This window comes from Rhyacophila brunnea, unplaced genomic scaffold (genome assembly GCF_057557595.1).
Source record: "Rhyacophila brunnea isolate RB1 unplaced genomic scaffold, BYU_Rbru_1.0 scaffold_14, whole genome shotgun sequence".
Lineage (NCBI taxonomy): Eukaryota > Metazoa > Arthropoda > Insecta > Trichoptera > Rhyacophilidae > Rhyacophila > Rhyacophila brunnea.
In genome coordinates this window covers 39,425,809-39,447,619 of record NW_028232796.1, presented here as the reverse complement: position 1 = coordinate 39,447,619, position 21,811 = coordinate 39,425,809, and the positions used below count along the sequence as shown (strand labels likewise).

Below are 21,811 nucleotides of genomic sequence, written 5' to 3'. Positions count from 1 at the left end.
TGAAATAAAATACTATTTACAGTTTTACATACATTTTTAATATGATGTTGTTGCTAAAGTGCCATTATCTCAGCTCAACATTATTGTGGACTGGCTACGTTGTGCATAACTACGTTCAATTATGATGTCAAAAAAATTACCAGTAAAAGCAACTAGGCTGTAATTATGTAAAATAAATAATAAAGTTAGAAGTCACATAATATATCTAGTTAAAAATCATTATTTTTTAACATTTGAATTGATGTATATAAAAACATACTAATTATATAGGTCAATTAAAAATACATTTAATGCATATGAACAAGGATGTGAAACAAAATTCATGTCTGTATGACTGTCCAATTGTGCACTTTTTTTTTTGATTACCCATCGTTTACCTCCCATGCACATTGCATCGCCACTGGTAAACTTACAATGTGCACTTTACTGTATTCATAATATACAAACATCTTTACGCTACACGGCATATTGAAACTTGACACAACTGCAAATCGTCATCTTAATTACATAATCTGGTTGAGTTTCATAAAACACTTGTTAATTTATACGATCACACTCCCATTGTCCACATGATAACGGCTGGCGTTTCGTTTACTAGGTCATTGTGTGCATCGATAAATTACTGATTTTTGGGAAAACCACTCATTCATCATAATATGATGACATTTTGTTAAATGATATTTAGCTGGTTTAGTATTTGACGATTGGGTTGATGATGGCGTTTTGATTGATAGAATAAATCTTCTCTGTGTGAACCACCTTCCCTACTTAACAGAATATTACATGGGAAAATTAAAACCTTTATTTTTTGTAACAGGGAGGATAGGGAGGAATCAAGGAGCAGACGACAAAAGTTTCCGCGGCGAGAGAAGAGTGAGGAGAAAGACTCCGGTCACTACGAGTGGGGAAAAAAAGATGCGCCCGCCGTCAAAACAGAAAGCAACCCCAATGATAAGGAGAAACCCAACTTTGGCCTGTCGGGTAAACTCACCGAGGACACTAACATGGTTAACGGAGTGGTCATCAAGTATTCTGAACCGCCGGAAGCTCGCCAGCCTAAAAGGAGATGGAGGTTAGTCGTTGATTCAGTTTTCCATTTTTGTTTAGAAATACACCGCCACAGTCCAAAGTGAACATTCACCGCCTCAATCATATTCCTCCATTCCACTCAATACTCAGCCTTCCCATGACAATTACTGACCTCTAGCCTCTCTCAGGTTTCGTGGTCTATCTGTCCATCCATCCAAGAAATTCGCAGTCTGCTGCCATGGTTACAAATGGTGCGATTTTTTGGATGTGTGCCAACAATCACCAATGATAGTCTAGATCCCCATTGGAAGCAGGGTTCAGGTGTGAAAGTGCACACTTGGAAAAAATTGTCCACATGTTTCCAGCTTCATAGAAATTTTGTGGAAAATAGTACATCATATGACAGAACGAATGTCGTCACGTTATGCTATTTTAGTATTCACATTTTTTGAGATGTAAATGAGATGAGATAAATTGAGATGTATATTTACCGCAATCAATATCGGGTAAGAGCATTGTGCAATTTCCATAAAAATACATACCTACTTTTATGTTAGGCGAGTATTTTTTTGTGGCATAATAATTTGAGTTCATTTATCTATGTAAAAAAATGGTGAATATATGCGCACAAAATTTTTTGTACAAAGTTTACTGCTCAGATGAGTATATGATCTCCGCACAAAGTGACAGCGCTATCTGTAGGAAGTTGGAGCTTATAATCATCTGATTGATAGTTGACATTATTTTATATCACATTTGTTTTGACCAGGTTCTACCCATTCAAAGGCGACAAAGCTCTTCCGATCTTATACATTCACCGACAGTCGTGCTTCCTCTTGGGCCGGGACCGGAAGGTGACAGACATTCCTCTGGACCATCCGTCGGTGTCCAAGCAGCACGCCGCGCTGCAGTACCGTCTCGTGCCCTTCACCAGGGACGACGGCTCCACCGGGAAGAGGATTCGACCTTACATCATCGATCTCGGTTAGTTACTATTGTCTCCACTAAAGAGTTTTGGCTAAAAAAAATGTAGAACGTGTTTTTAAAATTTGGTAATTATCCGAATGTTAATATTCTCCATGTCGGCATCAATGAATATGGAATGTTCTGAATAAAATGTAAACGTCGGCTTACTGTTTTTGTTACACCGTTACATATTGTTTGTGATTGTTCATCATATAATGTTGGTTTATTGCAAAAACTTGTTTTAGGCTGGTGATTATTGCGAGTTGTTTTTAAAAAATGAATCTACAATGCCAAATGACTTACAATTATTTAGTCATTAGTCTTAGTAACAATACAATCAGCTTCATCTACCGTAAAATATGATTCGTCTTGAATATCTTTGATACGCACTGGCCAAACTTTTTGGAAAGGCAAACAAAAATTTGTATATCTTAGGAGTTTTAGCCACTGGCAAAGGTCAAGGTTCTCCCGACACCTCCAGAATTATTGTTGACATTTTGCTGATGCTCGTGTGGTTTTGTTTCTGTACGATTCTAACGGTAGCTAAGTGCTATTGTTAATTATCTTTTTTGTTTTTAGGTTCTGCAAACGGTACATTTGTGAACAACAAGCAGATTGAGGCATCTAAGTACGTAGAACTGCTGGAGCGCGACGTGGTAAAGTTTGGCTTCAGTCAGCGGGAATACGTCCTGCTGCACGAGAACAGCAAAGACGATGCTCAGGATGATGACGACCGCAATGTGCCCGCTGCCCATGACGAACAGCCAGCTGTCGTCAAGAGGGAGACATGAGAAGATAATCGCTGCCGTGAGTATACTCAATTTGAGCACATACAACAAGCAAGAATAGCTTCAATTCAATTATTAAAGTGAACTGAACTGTAATGTTTGTTTGTACAGACCGTATAGTATTATATCGTCGGTCTATCTCGTAAACCTCGTAAATCCAAATCAACTTATTTTTCAGGAGACAATAAAAACTGTCTAAGTTTGGTTTTAAATGGAATTTCGAAATTTCAAAAATCCGTTTGGTTACTTTTCAAATTAGCAAATATATTCAGTAATTATTTTTAATAAATGTTCATTATACCTTATTAAAAATAGCCTTTATTGGATTTATGAGGTTTTCATTCTTACGGCTCGTCTTACGTGACCGACGTCGGCGAAGCGATGAGCGGCGCGCGCAACTCAAACGTATAAACGTACAACCAAAAAAAGACTTTTTACGAACATTTTCACACACGGTTATACGTTTGAGTTGCGCGTGCCGCTCAACGCTTAGCGCGACTTCGCCCACGTAAAACACCCCGTAAGTGTATTTTGTCGTTTTGGATTTAGAAGGTAATAAAAATGAGTACTGGGGAAAACTAAGACAAATTATATTTACAAAAATATCAAATATATCGTCACTGTTCTGGCAGAAGACACTAATTTTGGAAAAATTACATATTGAGTTAGTTATACTAAAATGTTCCTTATTTCAAACTATACCGTCTGGAAACCTTCTTAATAAATAAACAGTCTTTATTTTAAAGTCATCCTTTTTATGATTACTTAATAAACTCACATGATAGACCATTTCAAACATTTTAACAACTTCAAAGTCAAGTTACTCAAAACTAGTATTCTCCAGTTAGTGTGTTCTGCCAGAACATAGACGATATATTGTTTAAACTTATTAACAATTTTACTTATATATTTTTTTTTTCAATTACACCCACAGTGGCCGCACGGCTTAAGCGTTGGACTATCACACCGTGGGTCCCAGGTTCGAATCCTGGGCCTGGCAGGTACACATTGTTTTTCAATTTGTGTGTGAGTCAGGGTATGGACCTAATAGGTTGAGCAAGTGGCTGACATCCATTTCTCGTAAAAAAAAAACAAAGATGGACATCTGTTTTGTTTTTATGCGCCATTCTATTGACCGAGTATTCCGGTGCTGTGATTGCCTATTTCAATGCCGAATCTGAACAACGATATCTATATCATTAGTGTACGCGCCAGCTACACAGGTTTAGTAAATATTGTGCCACTGCTGCGGTCATCGATAAATATACAAATGTCCAGTATCATCTGTCCCAGAGAAAAGATTTTCCTCTTGTCATTGTTCTATTCCCATAAAATAATATCCTCACTTCCACACCCCCATCCAAATTGTGAGCTTTGCTACATTTCTTAAAACATTTTAATGTCTTCTTACAGGTCTCCAAAGTGAGGAACACAAGGACAAATATTTCACCAAATTACATAACCTATATTAATTTAGAGATCATAGTGACCTGATTTATCTTTTCGACGATTTCACATTGTCACCTCACTAAAGGTGCCAAACTGAAGTTTACAAACTTAGAAAATTGGCAGTTATCACTTGATACATAACACACCGTGTATGTTTTATTACTAACTGTGTTTCACAATATGTAATGTTACATAGCGAGTTTTGTGAATCAGTTAAAACATAGTATAAAGTATAAATGGCATTATAGGTATAATCTCGTAGCCACAAATTTTATTATCATAAGATTAAAATTTATTATCTCTTATTACATTATTCGATTCGTAAATAATAAAAATCACATTTGTCATTTGTTTTCATACTTTTTTGTGAGATGAATTTTTATAATATAGAAATTGTCGCTTTTGTGAATCTTAAAAGTGTAATAAGTTAATAGTTTTTTTTTTTTTTTTTAAATAAATAGTTGGTACCTACTTTAAAATATTACTTCTTTTTTTTACCCTGTTTTGTACTTTTATCGCCTAAGTTTTATAAACTGACAACTATAACCTGACCTTGGCGTTAGTGTTGCGGTGTGAGTATAGCCAGTATATTAATTGCGAGCCATCAGTTCTTCAAACTGCCGCACGTCAAGTTATAGTTTTTGGTCTCAATTTAGATAATTACATAATATTTTAGGCCTTAATTTTTTTTATCTTGATAAATTTGTATAACATCTAACTGCTTAAAGTTTTTCGAAGATAAATAAACTGAACCATGCGATATCGTTAACTACTGAATAAAGGCATCCCCTAGGACCTTAGCTCCTTAACTTTCCATTGACATGTATTTTCGCCGAACTTAATTATTTTTTTAATTACACTTGCGTTTTATTGTCACAACTCAATTATAATGGTTTTGAAAGTTTTTTTTTATTGTAGACTATAGGTTTTAGCATTAACAATTTTTTTTATATACATATGTTCGATTAATGCTTCCGATCTCAAGATTCTAATATTAAAAGAATTTATCTACAAAACATTGATTTCGTAGATACTGTAACATTATAATGTGCCCTATGTAAGAATTACTTTTATCCAAATTTATATTTTCCATGGGTACGTTGCCAATCAATCTTTTATTTTGTATGTGCGTAAATAATCTGATGTTTGCTTAACCTATTAGAAAAAAATGAGTGTTGTTCCATGAGAACATTGACAATTAATTTTAACGTCAAAATTTGCAATAATTCCTAGCGCCGCCTTGTCATGTTGTGTTTGATTCAGAGGATTTACACTATTTTCAAATGTTTTATTTTGGGCCGATTGACTGGAAAATTTTCTGGGCCAGTGAGGCCATCAATTCACTCCTGAATTACCTACAATGTTTATAGCATTTTAGCTCTAAAGTAGTAATGCAAATATGTATTTTCTAAAGCAATAATGTTAGCTAAATTTTACAAATTTAATACACAATATGTCAAAAAAACAGTATTTTTCTAATTTTTAAGTATGTACTACTAAAGAATCTCGTTGCATTTTTTTTCCAAGATGTGGTACGCTTGGCATTAGCAATTAGTCAATAACAATTAATTTTAAATAAAGCGCATTTATAAATTAAAAACTAACGCTTTTAGCTGTACTTATGAAGTTTTTTTTTTATTTGACTATTGCTACATGTTTGTTATTAAATATATTTAATGTAAAACAAAAAACACTTTAGGGCCCAGGCCCCCCATGAAGACACGGGAAAACGATCAGACATTTTTTGATGGTGTATAAGTTTCTAATAAAAAATGTAATATTATAAAACAGTATTAAGAGCATTGTAAAAATATTTAATTACAATGAAGAAAGAGTTACAAAGCTATGATCGCCCTGATGATGGCCGACCTCCGCTAGGGATGGCACAATAAAAAGACATTAATTAAATTAAATATTCGATGAACATTACTTACTTGATTTATTCATGATCATCCGTCAACATACACTTTTGACTGTAACTGTAACTAACGTAAGTTAGATTGTCCTTTTGAACATACCAATACTTGGTTTGGTTGTCGTTTTGCAGGAAAATTACTAGACATGCTGCAAGATGGCATTGTTAATATCTGTTTATATATAAATATTGGATTGATCGTTTTTCCTGTTTAGTCTTCAAATGTATATACATATTTGCGATATTTCTTATCAATAAAAAAATTTAAAGAAGTAACCTATTTTGTTTTTATTTTAACATGTGATTATAAACACAATAGAATATGATACTTATTTAATAAAATACTAGCTGACCAGAACAACTAAATACAGTTTTTCTTTTATTGTGTTGACTGTCAATTCAAGGTGGAAATGCATTGTATCGTAGTGTTTTATTAAATTAAATCAATAATTCCCTACGGTGTTGTCACTAGCAAATGTGGTGCTGTAAGAGATTCGCTAATGAAAAATAAAAGTGGAATAATTTATAGGTATCGACAGAAAATACATGTACAAATTTCTGAGGGTACCCAAGTTATTTTGCTGAACCAATAATACCATCACATGCCTGCAGGTAGGTTCAAACACTGTGATAATTACATATTGTGCAGTGCATTTGAATTTATTTGAAGAAGCCTGTTTAGCTTGCCCACTCCACATTCAACTTTGTTAGATGACCAATAATTATTCTTAGATCTAATTAAGCTCGGAAAAAACTGAATAAAGATTTATCATAAGTAAACAGAATAATATACATTTTTTAATTTCTAGGCACCCGAGTTGTTCCGATAGGTTTTAAAATTTGCAGCAATCAATAAACAAAAATATGTTTTATAAATGACACGTCTTTCCGGCATCGTGATTAGGTTTGTATGCAAGTGACTGAAGATAGTATATTCCTTTATTTATTTTTAAGTATTTCATAAAATGAATGGATAGTATGCAAGTGACGGTGTTTGAGACATGTTTCTTTTTTAAATCTTAAAATGAGTACGTCCCATTGAAAATAATGCATTTTGAATGGTTAGGTACATAAATTATAAATAAATGCAATACATCTCCCTATTCTGGCCAGACCTATCAAATCTCGACACCTACATCAAGTCGCTTACATAACTAAGAGAATCTCCTTCTGTTAGCACTTCTGCTGCCCTTTATCTTTCATTGCATCATTTTTCTTCTTTTGGTGAATCTTCTATCGCAGGTTGGCAACCGAATCGAACACTTTGAATACATGCATTTCAATCTAAAACATTCAAATTTTCCAAAAAGATTTCCGAGATTGTAAGGGAAGAAAATAACATTAGAGGTTATGTTTTCATACTTTTTAATATCAATCCATACATGCAGTTTCAAATTCACATTTGATTTATACAGTTTAATTTGGTGTTGTAGATTTATTATATTTAATAATTGTCTTCCTATAATGTATAAAAAAATATTAAGAGAGATAGTCACTGTCTTTAATATGCTTATAGAATATAATAATATCAGTTTTATTAAAACAGAAAAATTACACGATATCAAAAAAGATATAGAATATCTGGTTTCTGCTTGTTTAACAAACAATATTATAATTTTAATGTCTGTTTTTCAACGAGAGGACTTCGGACATTTACAACAGTAAAGCCAGCTACACACATGCATGTTAAAATTGACACAAAAGTAGGTAAATGTTTACATATGCATTTTTGTCATGACAATGACTGACAATAAATATATAGTAAGCATGGGTAAAGAGGAATGGAGGCGGGGAAATACAGGTGTCTTGCTCCCAAAGCAATGAGGTACATGTAATTGGTGGGTGGACAACCATGTTAATCTGGAAGAAGATTGAGCATTGCGGCAGACCACACACTGCGTAATTGTTGGATTACTGCTCGTGCTCTGCACTATATATAGGGCCTTGTCCAGATGGCGTGTGTCTCAAAGTAACAAAAATATGCTGCGCCCCTTATAACGCATTTCATTTGGCAGTGAACAAGTTAGGTGACGTAATTCATTTTTGAATGGGTATAAACAATGTCATCTCGAGCGGTGAGGCAGTCAACACCACAGGATACTCGAGAGTCTGGCGATCGTTTGTCTTGCAAGAGATGACACGCTGCGAGTGCATGTGGACGGCTCAATGAGGTCACCAGTACCTGGAATGCCCGCGAGTCAAATCACACCATTGGACAAGGCCTTAGTGCGCCTTAGGCTCGTTGCATCTGCAGCGGGACACCCACATTCCCCCCACTTCAATTTCTCATGTCCAGACACTCAGAAATGAAAACATTACCTGTGATCTGTCGCATAAGTGGTTGCTGTGTACTGTCATACAGTGAGTGAATCAACGCATCAGTTAAAACTAATATTCGAAAACAAGCCATCACCAGATACCTATTTAATATCAATAAATAATACAAAAAATAGACTATTTATTTACATTACAATACAAGTTTATGAAATGGAATTTACGAACAGTCTTCTGGTACTTATGTAAAAATTAACTGAAAACTGGACAAAACAAGAGAGCTACATACATTTAATTAAAAATTATATTTTAATAATTCTAATACTATCCTTTTCGGACTAGAATCACCGTAATTATGTTACAATAGGTTTTTGTACTTTTGCTCATAGCATGTTCATTAATTTATGTACACTTTCAAATGTCATTCTTTGTATTATATGTAATAATAATTTTTTACAAATATTTGTGGAACAAAATAAAATCAATAGCCTTATAATTTAAGAAATAAAGAACAGAATGTATTATTGAACGAAATTCTTGTGGGTTTTTAATGATCTTCATTCAATGTAATGGTGTTATAATGTCAATTCTCGGAAGAAAACCATTGTATAAAATTAAATATATTATGGTACTGAATCTACAACGACAATAAATATTGTACTCTGAATTAGGATGGCATATAGCTGGAATATATATGCTGTCCCGCTTTGATGATTCTCTCGCGTGTTGGTCAATATAATTTAGTGCGGTACCACGTGGTATCTAATATTAACATTTGTCAAAAATACAACAGCCGGTAACAAGGTTTATATTTTTGATTTGTAACGTTCTGATATCATGACATCAAATAAGAAAAAACAAGTAATTTAAGGACACTGTCGAATATACAGTAGAACCTCGATATAACAGACAGAGATGAAGGCTATATTTTAACAGCAGCAAGAGAGGTGCTGTTAAAATATAGCACTTATTGCAACAATTACATTCAACTTATTGTAATTGTTACAATAAGATTGAACAACACTCGATTCATATTATTAAATATTACTATTGCAATGGACCAAAAATATTTGTTTTTGTGATCTGGTAAATTTGAATTTTCTTCAATATCACAGTGAGTGGGTAATATTTAATTTTTCAATAACCGCATCAATCTATCTGCATGTGGCCAATTGTCCGGATACGGAAAACGAGTCATAAGGGATCATCCATAAATGTCAACACGATTTTCAGTGTATATAGGCCCGCCATCCCTAATAGTCACTTAACCCTTTACCCTCTGTTTAGTTTTAATTCCGGCATAGAAAATAAGTTTATTTTTTCACATCACATTTTCTACAACCCGTCTTCTGCTTCGTCTCAAATCATCACACTATATCACACACCAGGGGTCTTAAGGCATGGCAGTATATCGACTGTGTTTAGGAAAAAGGGCGTAACCCTCGATTTTTCGAAAAGTATTTTTATTAGATATTGACAATGTATACAACTAAATACACGTTCTGTAAAAAGGAAGTAAGCCGCAGATGCTGATTTATTATCTAAATTCAGGTTTTAATTCAGCTTCAATTAAGTTTTAATTTAAGGGAAAAAACATTTATCCTCAATTTTCATGATTTTTCTGTAATAACTCTTTAATTATTATTATTAGATAGATAAGATATTACACCAAATCATCAATCATCATGCACCCAATGTCTGTGCTTATTTTTTTATTAATATTGAACCAAAAACATACAAAAAGCGTTTTTTTGCCTCTCCTGTAAAATTTGTTCTGTGTGGGTTACGCCCTTTTTCATAAACACGGTCGATATTTGGACGACCCCTAATAGATGTACATGTTCAGATTAATCATAGATAACATAGTTAAATAAGGAAAACGGAATTCCACATAATAAATGCAATTATAGTTTACATACACAAAGTTAAAATTCATATAACTCATCAGTATAGTAAATATACCGATTTGTCAAAACATAAATAAATCAGTCATAATTATTTAATAGAACAAAGGAATATTTTTTTATACTTAGTGTCTTTTATGTTTTTTTTGGAACATTGGCATAATAATCTTTTTTTTAAATTTAGATTGTCTTTTCTGTACGCTAATAGGGTTACTTTTTTATATTGAATATTGTAATTATTTATCATTCTGTTATAAACAAAATCGATCAAATAGTTGCCATGGACAATTTTTATTTAAAAAAGTATACATTCAATAAATAACAAGGAATAAATTTTATCGTAGTCACATTTGTAGCGTTCCAACACTAATAATTTACAGAACATAATTAAATTAATAATAATATCAGCGTAGTCACATTTTATTACTCCAAAACTTACGTTTCGCACTCGATAATAATATAACAAGAAAAACTGTACAGTAAAATAAAATATTATAATGAAACAAAACAATAGTTCCAATCAATTAATATTTGGAAACCGCACTATAAGAAAGAGTGGGAATAGTGCTAGCACGATAGTGTGTCTACTATACTTATCTACCGCTAAAGTGATAAAGTGATAAATATTATCAATCTTAGGGTAGGTTTGTGTCAAAGTATTAGCACTTATTGTAACAATTACAATACAATCGACTTATTGTAATTGTTACAATATGTGCTAATACTTTGATATAAACCTACCCTAAGTTTGATAATATTTATCACTTTATCACTTTAGCGGTCGATAAGTATAGAATAGACCCAACGAGGGATACAACAGGGGGACAATTTTTGAATCAAGCAGTATCTAAGGCCTAAGCTACCTATTCAAGTAGCCTGCTTTGATTTTGTATGAGAAGTCTTATTTCTGCTTCGATTTTTACAACTGCAACTATGTATTGTGTTTCACATGCTTCCCCGGTAGAGGCGCTAGTTTGTCGCTGTGCGGTCATCTATTCTAATTTTGACAGATTGAATGTCATAACATAAAGCCGTAATGCTCTGTTATTTATTGTTTTTTGACTTTTAAATATTATTGTTGGAAGTGTTATTTTGTATTTAAATTCTTAAAGTATTGTTATTTTGTAATATTTTAGGTAAAAACATATTTTAGTAATATTAAATTTGTAGAATACATCGGAATTTCTGTTTACATTCTCGTATTTACCATTGTAATATGAATATTAGGTTAGGTACCTATAAGGTAACTAATTGACATAAATAGCTTCTTGTTTACAAGAATCTTGTGAATGCTTCAAAATTGTTGTATTTTGGCATATTTGGAATAAAATGTAATATAGCACAACTTACTATTTTACATTTTACGCGGAACTATTATTATAGTACAGTTGGCAACACTGAAGCCTCAAATTCACTGACTAGGTGGTGGTGAACTTTCTGTAAATCCCGCAAAATTCTGTGAAATTAGGATACGTAGTATCCGTCGAAAATGGGAAACTGACAGATTCTGGATTTTATTTTCAGTTTAAAAACCAATAATATTTTTGGTAGCATAAACTCGACTTTGGTTTTGGGAAAGAGTTAAAAAAAGTCTCAACCCGGATTCTGAACAGTAAATTTCTTTAGGTAAAAGCGCTAGGTTAGGCTTGTGTGTCCCAGGTTCGAAACCTGGATCGTGCAAGTACACATTGTTTTTCAATTTGTGTAAGAGTCAGTGTATGGACCTCGTGAAAACAAAATATGTTAATAATACAAACCTCCACTGGAGGCCCATATGATCTTATTAGGATCAGACATGGTCGGAAAATTTAAAATAGTGTATGTAATTATAAAAAATCCTTAGACAAGTATTTTTTTTTTGACACCCAAGTATAAAAAGGTACGTCACTCTTGGACTAGATTATTATAGGAAACCAGGATTAACGATTAACTACAGGTTTAATGCGGTCCTGATGATGATAATGGAATTGTTGGATACTATTATAGTGGGTACTATTATGACAACAGTAAACAATTATTTCATAACTTTAAACAATTATTTTGTTTCATTATAAATTGAATTGACAAATTTAATAAACATATTAAAAGAATCTCTAAGATTCAGCACATTGCAATCTTCATCTACAATCAGCACATTGTTTATCTCAAAGAGCCTCCAATGTTATCAGTCTCGTCTCTGTTGGAAGGCATCCTCAAACTTCCCCCCGCGCCATTATTTAAAAGTCTTTTCGCTTCACTCTCGTTAATCTGGTGCGATATCTTCTCATCATCACTAATGTGTCCCACACAATCACTATTCCCCGTAAAACTGTCGCCTCTGGTCAGAAGCTTCTGTAAACTACTCGGCTCCGACGTGCCGACCGAATCCCTACTATTATATACTATCCCGGTTGCATTTGCCGGGTGAATTTTTACCGTGAAACTTTTATCTAAGGAATTACGCGGGTTTGTCGTGATCGTAACTGAGCACGGTCGGGATTCGGCGCGTTCTTGCGGTGTCAACGTGTTTCTTGATGCGTTGCTTCGGATGCTCGACCGCGGCACTTCGTATCCGTCAATCCGTTGGATGTTTTCCGGTGCGTGATCGCTGTCGTAGATTAATTCTAGATATTTTGGCGTGTTAGGCTTTGCCGTGTCACCGTTTAACACGGTATCTGGTAATACATCCGAGGGTTCAGAGAAACTAGTTGTATCCATGTCACCTGGAATGGAATAGAAGAATATTAAAAAATGATTAAGTGCGAACACCCGATCAAACTTCATGGAATGGATGGACATGTAAAGATGGGTTTCAACATACTATTTTTCATTTCAATAATTGTCTAATGAATAAAACAAAATAATAAGATTGTTTTGGAAGGTGTCATAAATAGAATAATATGTACATATTTTTTATTAGATTTTGACCATATTATGTGGACTTAGGTATAACTTTTTGGAAATAGGTTATATTATCGTCACTGTACAGGCCAATTGGTGTAACCTTCACTTTTCACCGAAGTGACATTTTGATGGCAATGGCCTTATTGCATACTTTTTACACAAACTGGCTAAGTATCATAAATTCCAAAATATTAATTCATATCAAAATAATTCAGAACTATTTTTTAAGCCATTTGTAACATGACAAAAAATATTCCAGCCAAATGCTGTAATCCTCTAAACCAGTGGTTCCCAAAGTTGACTGGGCTCCGACCCATCTAACAAAAATTTCCAATCTTGGGACCCACCTCTTAGCTGTCTTAGAGAAAAGAGGGCATAAATATTGGTAATGCTCAGATTCCCTAGTGGCGAGTCGTGGAACTACTTAATGCTGTCTTTTGTTCTAATTGAAATAAAAAATAAAAAAATTATAAGTGTTACCAATATGAATGTAAGACTGTTGAAATAAGAAACACAACTAAAATTAAAAAAAAAATATTACTTAAATACCTACACCTGCAAGGTTTTTTTACAAAGTTATTTCAATGGGAAGGATGTATTTGTTTCTTATTTTTCTTCATTACAGTTTTAGCATCAACTTCAACATTAGTTACTTTTAATCGCAGTGAGTTTGATAAATCCAATTTATTTCGGTATTTAGTTTTAATGTTAACCATAGCCGAAAATCCGACCTCACATAGATATGAGGTAGTAAAGAGGAGGAGGACTTTCATAGCTTTATCGAACAGGCAAGGATAATTATCGAAAACTGAGAGCCAGAATTTCCTTAACTGTTTACGATTAAAACTATTTTTCAGTGACGTATCTTCTGATAAATCAATGAGTTCTTCACTTGGTTTTGTTGACATACTAGTTGGTAAGTCGTCTTGAAATGGGTTACAAATCCAACACAACGAATCAAACTTTTTCATCTCTTCCCCAAAATAATTATTAACGAAATGGGAAACAATATTTGTTGAAGATTTCATATTCAACAATTTACGTTGAAAAAAGTCTACTGGCTTGTTTTATCGTTGGAATGCTTTGTTTCTATATGACGCGTCAACTTACTTGGGCGCATACTTTCGTTCGCTAATATATCGTAGCAAATCACGCATTGAGGACGCGGATCTATCGTATCATGATTCCAAGTGAATCCTAGTTTTAGATATGCAGGGTCATAATATTTCCTCACAACTTTCCGTCGCTTGGTTTCATGCGAACTCGTTGAGGGAGTTCGGAAGTCAGACTCCTTGCCACTTTTGTCACATAAAAGATCTTCTATATTTTCATCACTTTTCAACCACTTTTTTGCGACCCACTGGTGGGTCGCGACCCATAGTTTGGGAAACCATGCTCTAAACACAGTGTGTCAATAAAGGAAAATTCTCAATTTGTAATAAAATAAAATAATATAATATATTATGTCTTCTTCTTGGTCGTACACTCATGGCTGAGGATCGTGACCACATTTGAATCTCGCCATCCTTTGAGCGACCAAGACTTTCCATCCTTCTCGATATTCCGCTTCTCTCAGGACAGAATGGATAGTCACTTGGTCAATCCAGCACGCAGAAGTTCTTCCTCTGCTTTGCCTTCCCTGGAGGCCACCTAAAACTACCAGTCTCTCCAGGTTGTCCGGTCCGCGCCTGACAATACATCCAAAAAACTGCAGAATTCTTCTCAGACATATTGTCGAGAGCCGTTCCTTTATTTTCAGTCTCTGGATGATTGACTGGTTCGTCCTGTGCTCCGTCCAAGAAATACGAAGCATTCGGCACCAACACCACATCTTAAAGGCATCACTTGTCTTCCGTTCCCTTGCCTTCAGGGTCCACGACTCGACTCCGTATAGAAATATCGAAAACACTTATTATATCAATAAAAGAAAATTCTCAATTTGTAATAAAATAATAAGTAAAACGGAAAAGCAAGGACATGGTTATTAATTCTAAAAAAAAGTGTTTTGAGACCAAAAACCCTACTTATGTTTGAGTTACAGTACCTTCTTGGGTTGGTTTGGCCCACAGTTTTTTTCACTTCCTGAACAATTTGATATTTGAAGGTTACGCCAATTATTGTTCTGTACAGTGACGATATTAAAACGATATAAAGAAAGTACCAAGAAACTAATCATGCAATGAATTTATTAGTTTTAAAGATGTAGATTTTTACCTGAAGTGTTGTTATTTTGAAAGTCTTCCATAAAGTAAGCCCGATTAGAAACTCCCATCGCTGGAAATAGCACAATTAAACAATCATCAAAACATGCAGGAGTCAAAGAAAGCCTTCAATCATGCCAGTTGAGTAAAGGGTGTATGAAAGAAACAAGAGAAATTTCAATACCGTATTGCATCGATTATAAGACACATGCTTTTGGTGACTCTGAACGTGGGACCGTCTTATAATCGCTGTCAAAAATTTAGCAAACGTAACGATCCCAGTAAATGGTGGGATCGATTGGTGCATGGGGGTAAGTAGTTGAGATGTATTCGTCAATGTTCCTGCCTAAATACGTTGAGTTTGAATAAAATTGTGCTTCTAACCGCTGCTTAAAATGTTTTCAAGAAGATTATACTATGATGCTGTAAACGACCACGGTGGCCGCGTGGCTTAAGCGTTGGACTATAACGCCGTGGGTCCCAGGTTCGAATCCTGGGTCTGGCAAGTACATATATTGTTTTCAATTTGTGTGTCAGGGTATGGAACTAATAGGTTGAGTTTAGGATCGGACATGGTCGAAAGAAGAAAAGAAGAACTGTATTAAACTGAAAACCTTTTGTACAAGCAAAAGAACTGTGAAGAATGTGAAGTGAGAATAGTGAAGGAAATATTCATCAATATAGGAGTATTCTGCTAAAAAAAGACTACATCACTTATACCCTTTGGCACAGAAGACCATATTTTAAGGGAAAATACGGAGATCAGTGAATGACCTTGAGATGAAATGCTAATCAGAAAAATTGTTAATTGAATCTGAGGAAATGTCAGAGTCTGATGGTGAGAGTACATAAATAAATGCAGATTTCTTTTTATTGTCATTATATGACTTTCATTCTCCTAATAAAGTTTTTATCAAAGATATTGAAAACCTCCTTCTAATAGAAATGGAGCCTAAATGTAGGAAATTGAAGCAAAAAAAGGACTATTGGTCCACTGAGATTAAGTTAGCTTCAAATGACTTTCCATTATATGTTCATTCACAAAGAACTTCACACTACTGCTATGACATTTATTTGCCAATTTGCAAAGCGTATAAAAAAGACAATCCGCTATGTGAATTTTGACTATAAATAGAAGGAGCCTTATACATTATTTCTGTTATGACATTTGAAATTATTTAACAAACGCGTGGAGCATAGTTAAGTTGCTAAACTCCACACATATGAACATCGCTCAGTTGCCATTCCGAATTTCTTATTCACGCAATATGGCGGTAATTTTTTATGTTCAATGTGAATAAGTTAAACTAAAGTTTAGTATTACTGGATTGTCCTTTTACACCCCCTGCAAATTCGTAAATAAATTTAATAGCAGTACCTAGTGTGAAGTTCTATGCAAATTAACCTGCAATGCATTCATCTGTAGCTAACTTAATCAGTAGACCAATGGTCCTATTTTTTGCTTCAATTTCGTGCATTTAGGCTCCATCTTTATAAAAGGAGGTATTTTCCAACACCTCTGCTGATAGCCCAATCACCAGAGAACACAGGAAACAACCGTGAAAGTATTATGTTGGTAAAATGCGAATGTTGCCCAAATAGAAATTTATGTAGAAAGGTATGGTAAGCGAATATGACCTGGAAAGGTATTGTAGAACATGCACGCTTTAAAATATATTAAAAATGATTAGTCAATGATGTAGGCCAGCCGGGTTTAGTTACAGTCCGCAATCATAACTACCCACGCATTTCTTAATTGCACTATGTATTAAATGGGTCACATGTTCATAATTTAATATATACATTGATTTAAATCAGCAAGATGAGTCAATGTATTATGTAGAAAACTACAGAAATTAATAAGCAAGTTACCAATATCTATTATTGATTGAGGACGCATTGTTATGACTGTGACTGTGTCTATAAGAAATAGTAGATATTTTAAGTTTGATTGGCTATTTAAGAAATTGAAATCTTTTATTTGAAATGGTTACATATTGTAAATTATACATATTAAATTTCACCATATCACAGTTTGCCGTGAGCTTTCTTATCGGAAAGAGATGACCATATACCATACGGTCATCTCTATAGTACTGAGATGAAAAAATTACGCGTTGTTCTGTATTTCTAATACATTAAGTTACATACCTATTTTCTACTGTCTTCCCCTTGTATTTCGTTCGTATTTTATTAAATACGTATTTTGTGTTTTAGGTACAAGTCGGTTTACAGAACGCCAGACAGAAACCGCGCCAATTTTCATTACTGATTTTGGCAAAATTCATGAATTCAAGAAGGAAAACCCAACCTAACCTAACAAAAAATCCAGTATATCGGCTATTTTCAAAATTTCTATGCCGTTTTCTTCCTATAAATCGACAAGAACCGTGTTTTATTTCGACATGAATTTTATCTCAGTACTATACGACCCAGAGGTTGGACAGACTTTAATATATGACCATAATATAATATTTGCAATACAACATTTTATGGTGAAGTGTGATACGGCGAACTGCTAACGTACAAATTTCCGGACACGATTTGAAATACAAATCAGTCATATTAGAACAATACGCCTATATTAGCAACATAGTATTTTATTGGTGATACAAATTTGAATTTTTCCTGTTATTCATAGAAAATATTACATTGTATTGATCATTAAAATATTCCAAAGCATTCATGGCAAGACAAAGCACCAAATGATTTAATGAAATTTAAGCAGATGAAAATGGGAAAGGCTTACCATCGGGAACAACAGTGATATACTGAGGTTCTTCACTCATGGTCCCTGTCAAGAAAACATCTTCAGGAATGGTCTCCATGAAAGCCTCCAGCACTTCCAGACAATGTTTAAATGTCGGCCTGTGATCCGGGTTATAGCTCCAGCATTTCTGTAGCAGGTTAAAGCTGAAAACGTTAAATTTATATGTTTATGATATAGGTATTTTTTTCATACCCAAACAATTACATACATTACATTACATACAAAAACAATCTGCATGGTCATTTGTCCCCATGATCTTAATATCGCCGCCTTCAGGTATTGGATCCATGAGCCGGTGTTCTCGAAAAGTTATTGCACGCGACCTGGTGTATGACACCGCGCTGCGTGCATGGCAGGGTCGATGACCACCTCTTCCAAGGGCAGACAAACACATTTGTTTTTTCATAATATAAAGTGGCGCATGGAGATAACCAGATTGACACCAGACCATTGAACTTCTCAGTTCTTAACCGAACACAGCGGTTTTGCCTCTAAGCTCTGTCAGCTTGGCCTAATAGAATCTCCGACTTGCTTATGTGGCGAATTGCAGGATGCCAATCAGATCCTCTGGGAGTGTCCCCATATGTCGATTGAAAGGGAAGAGCTTCTCAAGTCGGTCCGACCCTCAGTTGGACCAGTCGGCCATTGCGACATTGCGTATTTACGAGGGGAAACTTCTCAGCTTTTAAAAAGTTTGCAGCATTTTACGGCGAGCGAGTAAGTCTTTTCTCATCGAGAATTGACCGTAATACATTATATCGAAGTAAGAATCATGCACACTCTAGTGCACGCTAACCAAGGTCTTGTGAAGTTGCTCCTGGGAGACTTTCGGCACAAATTTGAAGAGCACCTAATGTTCGTTACGCCACGGTATACGCCTGCATAACTGGTGAGGAGACATGGCAGTGTGAAGGGTAAAGCAAGTCCCCATGATCAATTATTGCCCCTGTGTACAATTGTCCGCATAATCAATTACCAGTATGGTTCAGTTGTAAATGTCTTGTGAACATTTTGAATTAATAATCGGTAATTTTCATATCTATGTTATGGAATTGGAAATACTCACAAAGTAGGCGGGCAATTGGGAGGCCTGGGTAGCGTGCCCCCGTTCCGGACGTAGCGCATGACTGCATGGTTGGGCAGGGCGGGATATGGCTGCCGCCCCAGCGCCGCCACTTCCCAGCAGAGCACCGCCCACGCCCACACGTCTGACGCACATGAAAATACCCCATCCGTGAGACATTCCACTGCCATCCAACGGACTGGGAGTAAGCCTGCCAAATTTCAGATTTGATTAGTCATAGGTCGATTTCAAAGACATTGGAGAGAACGAAAGCAAATAATGTTAAATCTGACTGGAAAACACTATTTTAGACGGCAAAACAATGTTTCGAGTTATTCAAAAAATTAAATACAAAATTTGAAGATTTTTAGATCTTTTCAGATTGATAAACATGATATAAGCGGCCTTTGACTTTCGCACATAATTGGTTCCTGAAGATGTGTTCGAAAGTAGAGGGATGTAAAGGAAACATCAAAAAGAGTACCTACTTTAAAATATTTATTTATCAATGGGTATAATAAAGTTAACAAGGCGTATTGTAGAGGTTTACTCAATCCTACAACTGACACATTATTATCTATGCCCATTTATATAGCATTCAACGGCACAGTCAAATTATGCACGCAACTCCGCATAACGTTTCAACCTTAATATCATAATGTCAATGCTACTAAATTCAATACGAACAGTAATGTGCCCGTCCTGTGTATCCAAATTATTATTTATAATACAAAAAAAAAAAAAATGCAACCACTGTGTATCATTCTTCACAACCCAAAGCAACATATCACGCACACATAACGCAACCTTCCAGAACAGATATCAATAACATCGGGGGTACCTCAGCATCTTCAGAGTAACCGATAGTATTAGCAATCAGAAGTTTTCTTTATAAACTTGTCAAGATATAGTTGAATACCACCCTTTTATGTATTTGGGAAGGTAATGGAGAGAAGAGCTACTCCATAGAAGCGCACATTTTTTGCATTATCAAAAAAATCTAAATTTTGAGAATTGTACGAAATAGCAAATTGTGCGAAAATAGAACATTCAAAAGTCGAGGGCCGCCTGTAGTTGAACCTAACCTAACTTAACACTTAGACCACATCTTCGTAGAAAACTAAAATAAACAAGTATGCAAGCAATTTAACTACATAAAAACTACACGTTCACATCATACACACCTTCGCCTTCTTTTCTGTAATAATCATTTTTGTAAATATCCCTGGCGAGCCCAAAGTCTCCGATCTTGACGACCCGCCCTCGCACCTGGTTGGATACCAAGCAGTTCCGGCATGCCAGGTCGCGGTGGACAAACCTCATCTCCTCCAGATAACGGCAGCCTCTCGTCACGTCCACGCACATCGACAGTAGGTCGTGGAGGGTCAGGGAATCATTGGAATACTGAAACAATTATATTACAATAGTATTATTGGATCGGTGTGCACAAGTTTGGTGAAGAGGGAGAGGTATAGAGATCTACCTCCCTTAAAGAGCACAGGGATTGTTATTTACCCAAGTGGCCATGGTGGCGTACCGGCCAGAATATAAAAGATACTACAATGCTGAGATTTATAGTTAATCGAAGATTGGTTGACTGCACAGGTTAGTTCAAGTATACCGTATGGATAACTAAACTATTCAATAGGACACAAGAAAATTGACAGAACAAAAATTCGTTGACTTGGTGGCGCTAACGATGTCTGTCATATGCTTGCGGTACTTATTTAGAAAGCATTTACTTTGACAAAGACTTCTGAAGAGATTTGTTGAAAGAAGCCAGAAGTAGTTCTTCTTAAAAAACAAGGTTCTATTTTAGTTCTGCATGTTTAAATTTATATTGTTTAATTGAATATTTATCTAGAATTTGTCAGACTTACAAGCATTGGCCTTCTAGCCCTCAGGTAACTGAGAAGATCCCCTCCTTCCATCAGTTCCATGATGATGAAGTGAGGATCGTTGTCGAGGCACACTCCCAGCATCCGCAAGATGTGTTCGTGTTTGAAGTTGGACATCAGCTGCGCCTCCTGGAGGAATTCTGTCTTTTCTTGATCAGTGGCGCCCTTTCGCAGAGTCTGAAACGATAGTGTTCACAATCTTATTATATTTACTTTCTTATGAAGAGTTTGGACTATGAAACTAAGGATTCATACTAACTTTTTATATTACAACAATAATTCCAAAATGATTTTATTAACTACGAGCTGAAGTATCCAGTTTTGCTTAGGCCATGTCCACATGGCGCATTTTGACTCGCGCGCATTCCTGATACAGATGACCTCATTGAGGTGTCCACATTCACTCGCGGCGAGACACGTGCCATGTGGACAAGGCATTACGTGTGATTTATGATATTTAATATTTGACAGGCATGCACTTTTGATTCTTTCATTTTGTTTTATTTTTTCAGATATCGGGACTCAAGAGATTAATTTGAGATATTGAATAATGAAATGTTTAAAATCAATTATCTCGATAAGTAAATAAACAACATTCATGTTATGCGTACGCCAGCGGAAGGGTGGAGGCTGTTAAAATCCGACATAAATAGTGACCACTAAACTTTGTC

At 35.1% G+C, this 21,811-nt stretch overlaps 2 protein-coding genes across 2 annotated transcripts in view; one reads left to right on the top strand and one right to left on the bottom strand.

The window, feature by feature from the left end:
- LOC147075969 (uncharacterized) overlaps positions 1–6,400 on the top strand; it is a 30,359-nt gene extending 23,959 nt beyond the window's left edge. The window contains exons 8-11 of the mRNA XM_085942301.1: positions 818–1,072; positions 1,799–2,013; positions 2,575–2,802; positions 4,197–6,400. Of these exons, the coding sequence (XP_085798427.1) occupies positions 818–1,072; positions 1,799–2,013; positions 2,575–2,786 (682 nt within the window). The 3' untranslated portion in view covers positions 2,787–2,802; positions 4,197–6,400. The remainder of the gene's footprint in view (positions 1–817; positions 1,073–1,798; positions 2,014–2,574; positions 2,803–4,196) is intronic.
- A 1,110-nt stretch (positions 6,401–7,510) lies between these two features.
- Positions 7,511–21,811, bottom strand: part of sev (receptor protein-tyrosine kinase sevenless) — a 148,886-nt gene continuing 134,585 nt past the window's right edge. Inside the window, exons 31-36 of the mRNA XM_085942297.1 lie at positions 21,123–21,317; positions 20,427–20,646; positions 19,246–19,453; positions 18,159–18,322; positions 15,423–15,482; positions 7,511–13,027 (exon numbers count right to left, since the gene is read on the bottom strand). Coding sequence (XP_085798423.1) covers positions 12,465–13,027; positions 15,423–15,482; positions 18,159–18,322; positions 19,246–19,453; positions 20,427–20,646; positions 21,123–21,317 — 1,410 coding nt within the window. The 3' untranslated portion in view covers positions 7,511–12,464. The remainder of the gene's footprint in view (positions 13,028–15,422; positions 15,483–18,158; positions 18,323–19,245; positions 19,454–20,426; positions 20,647–21,122; positions 21,318–21,811) is intronic.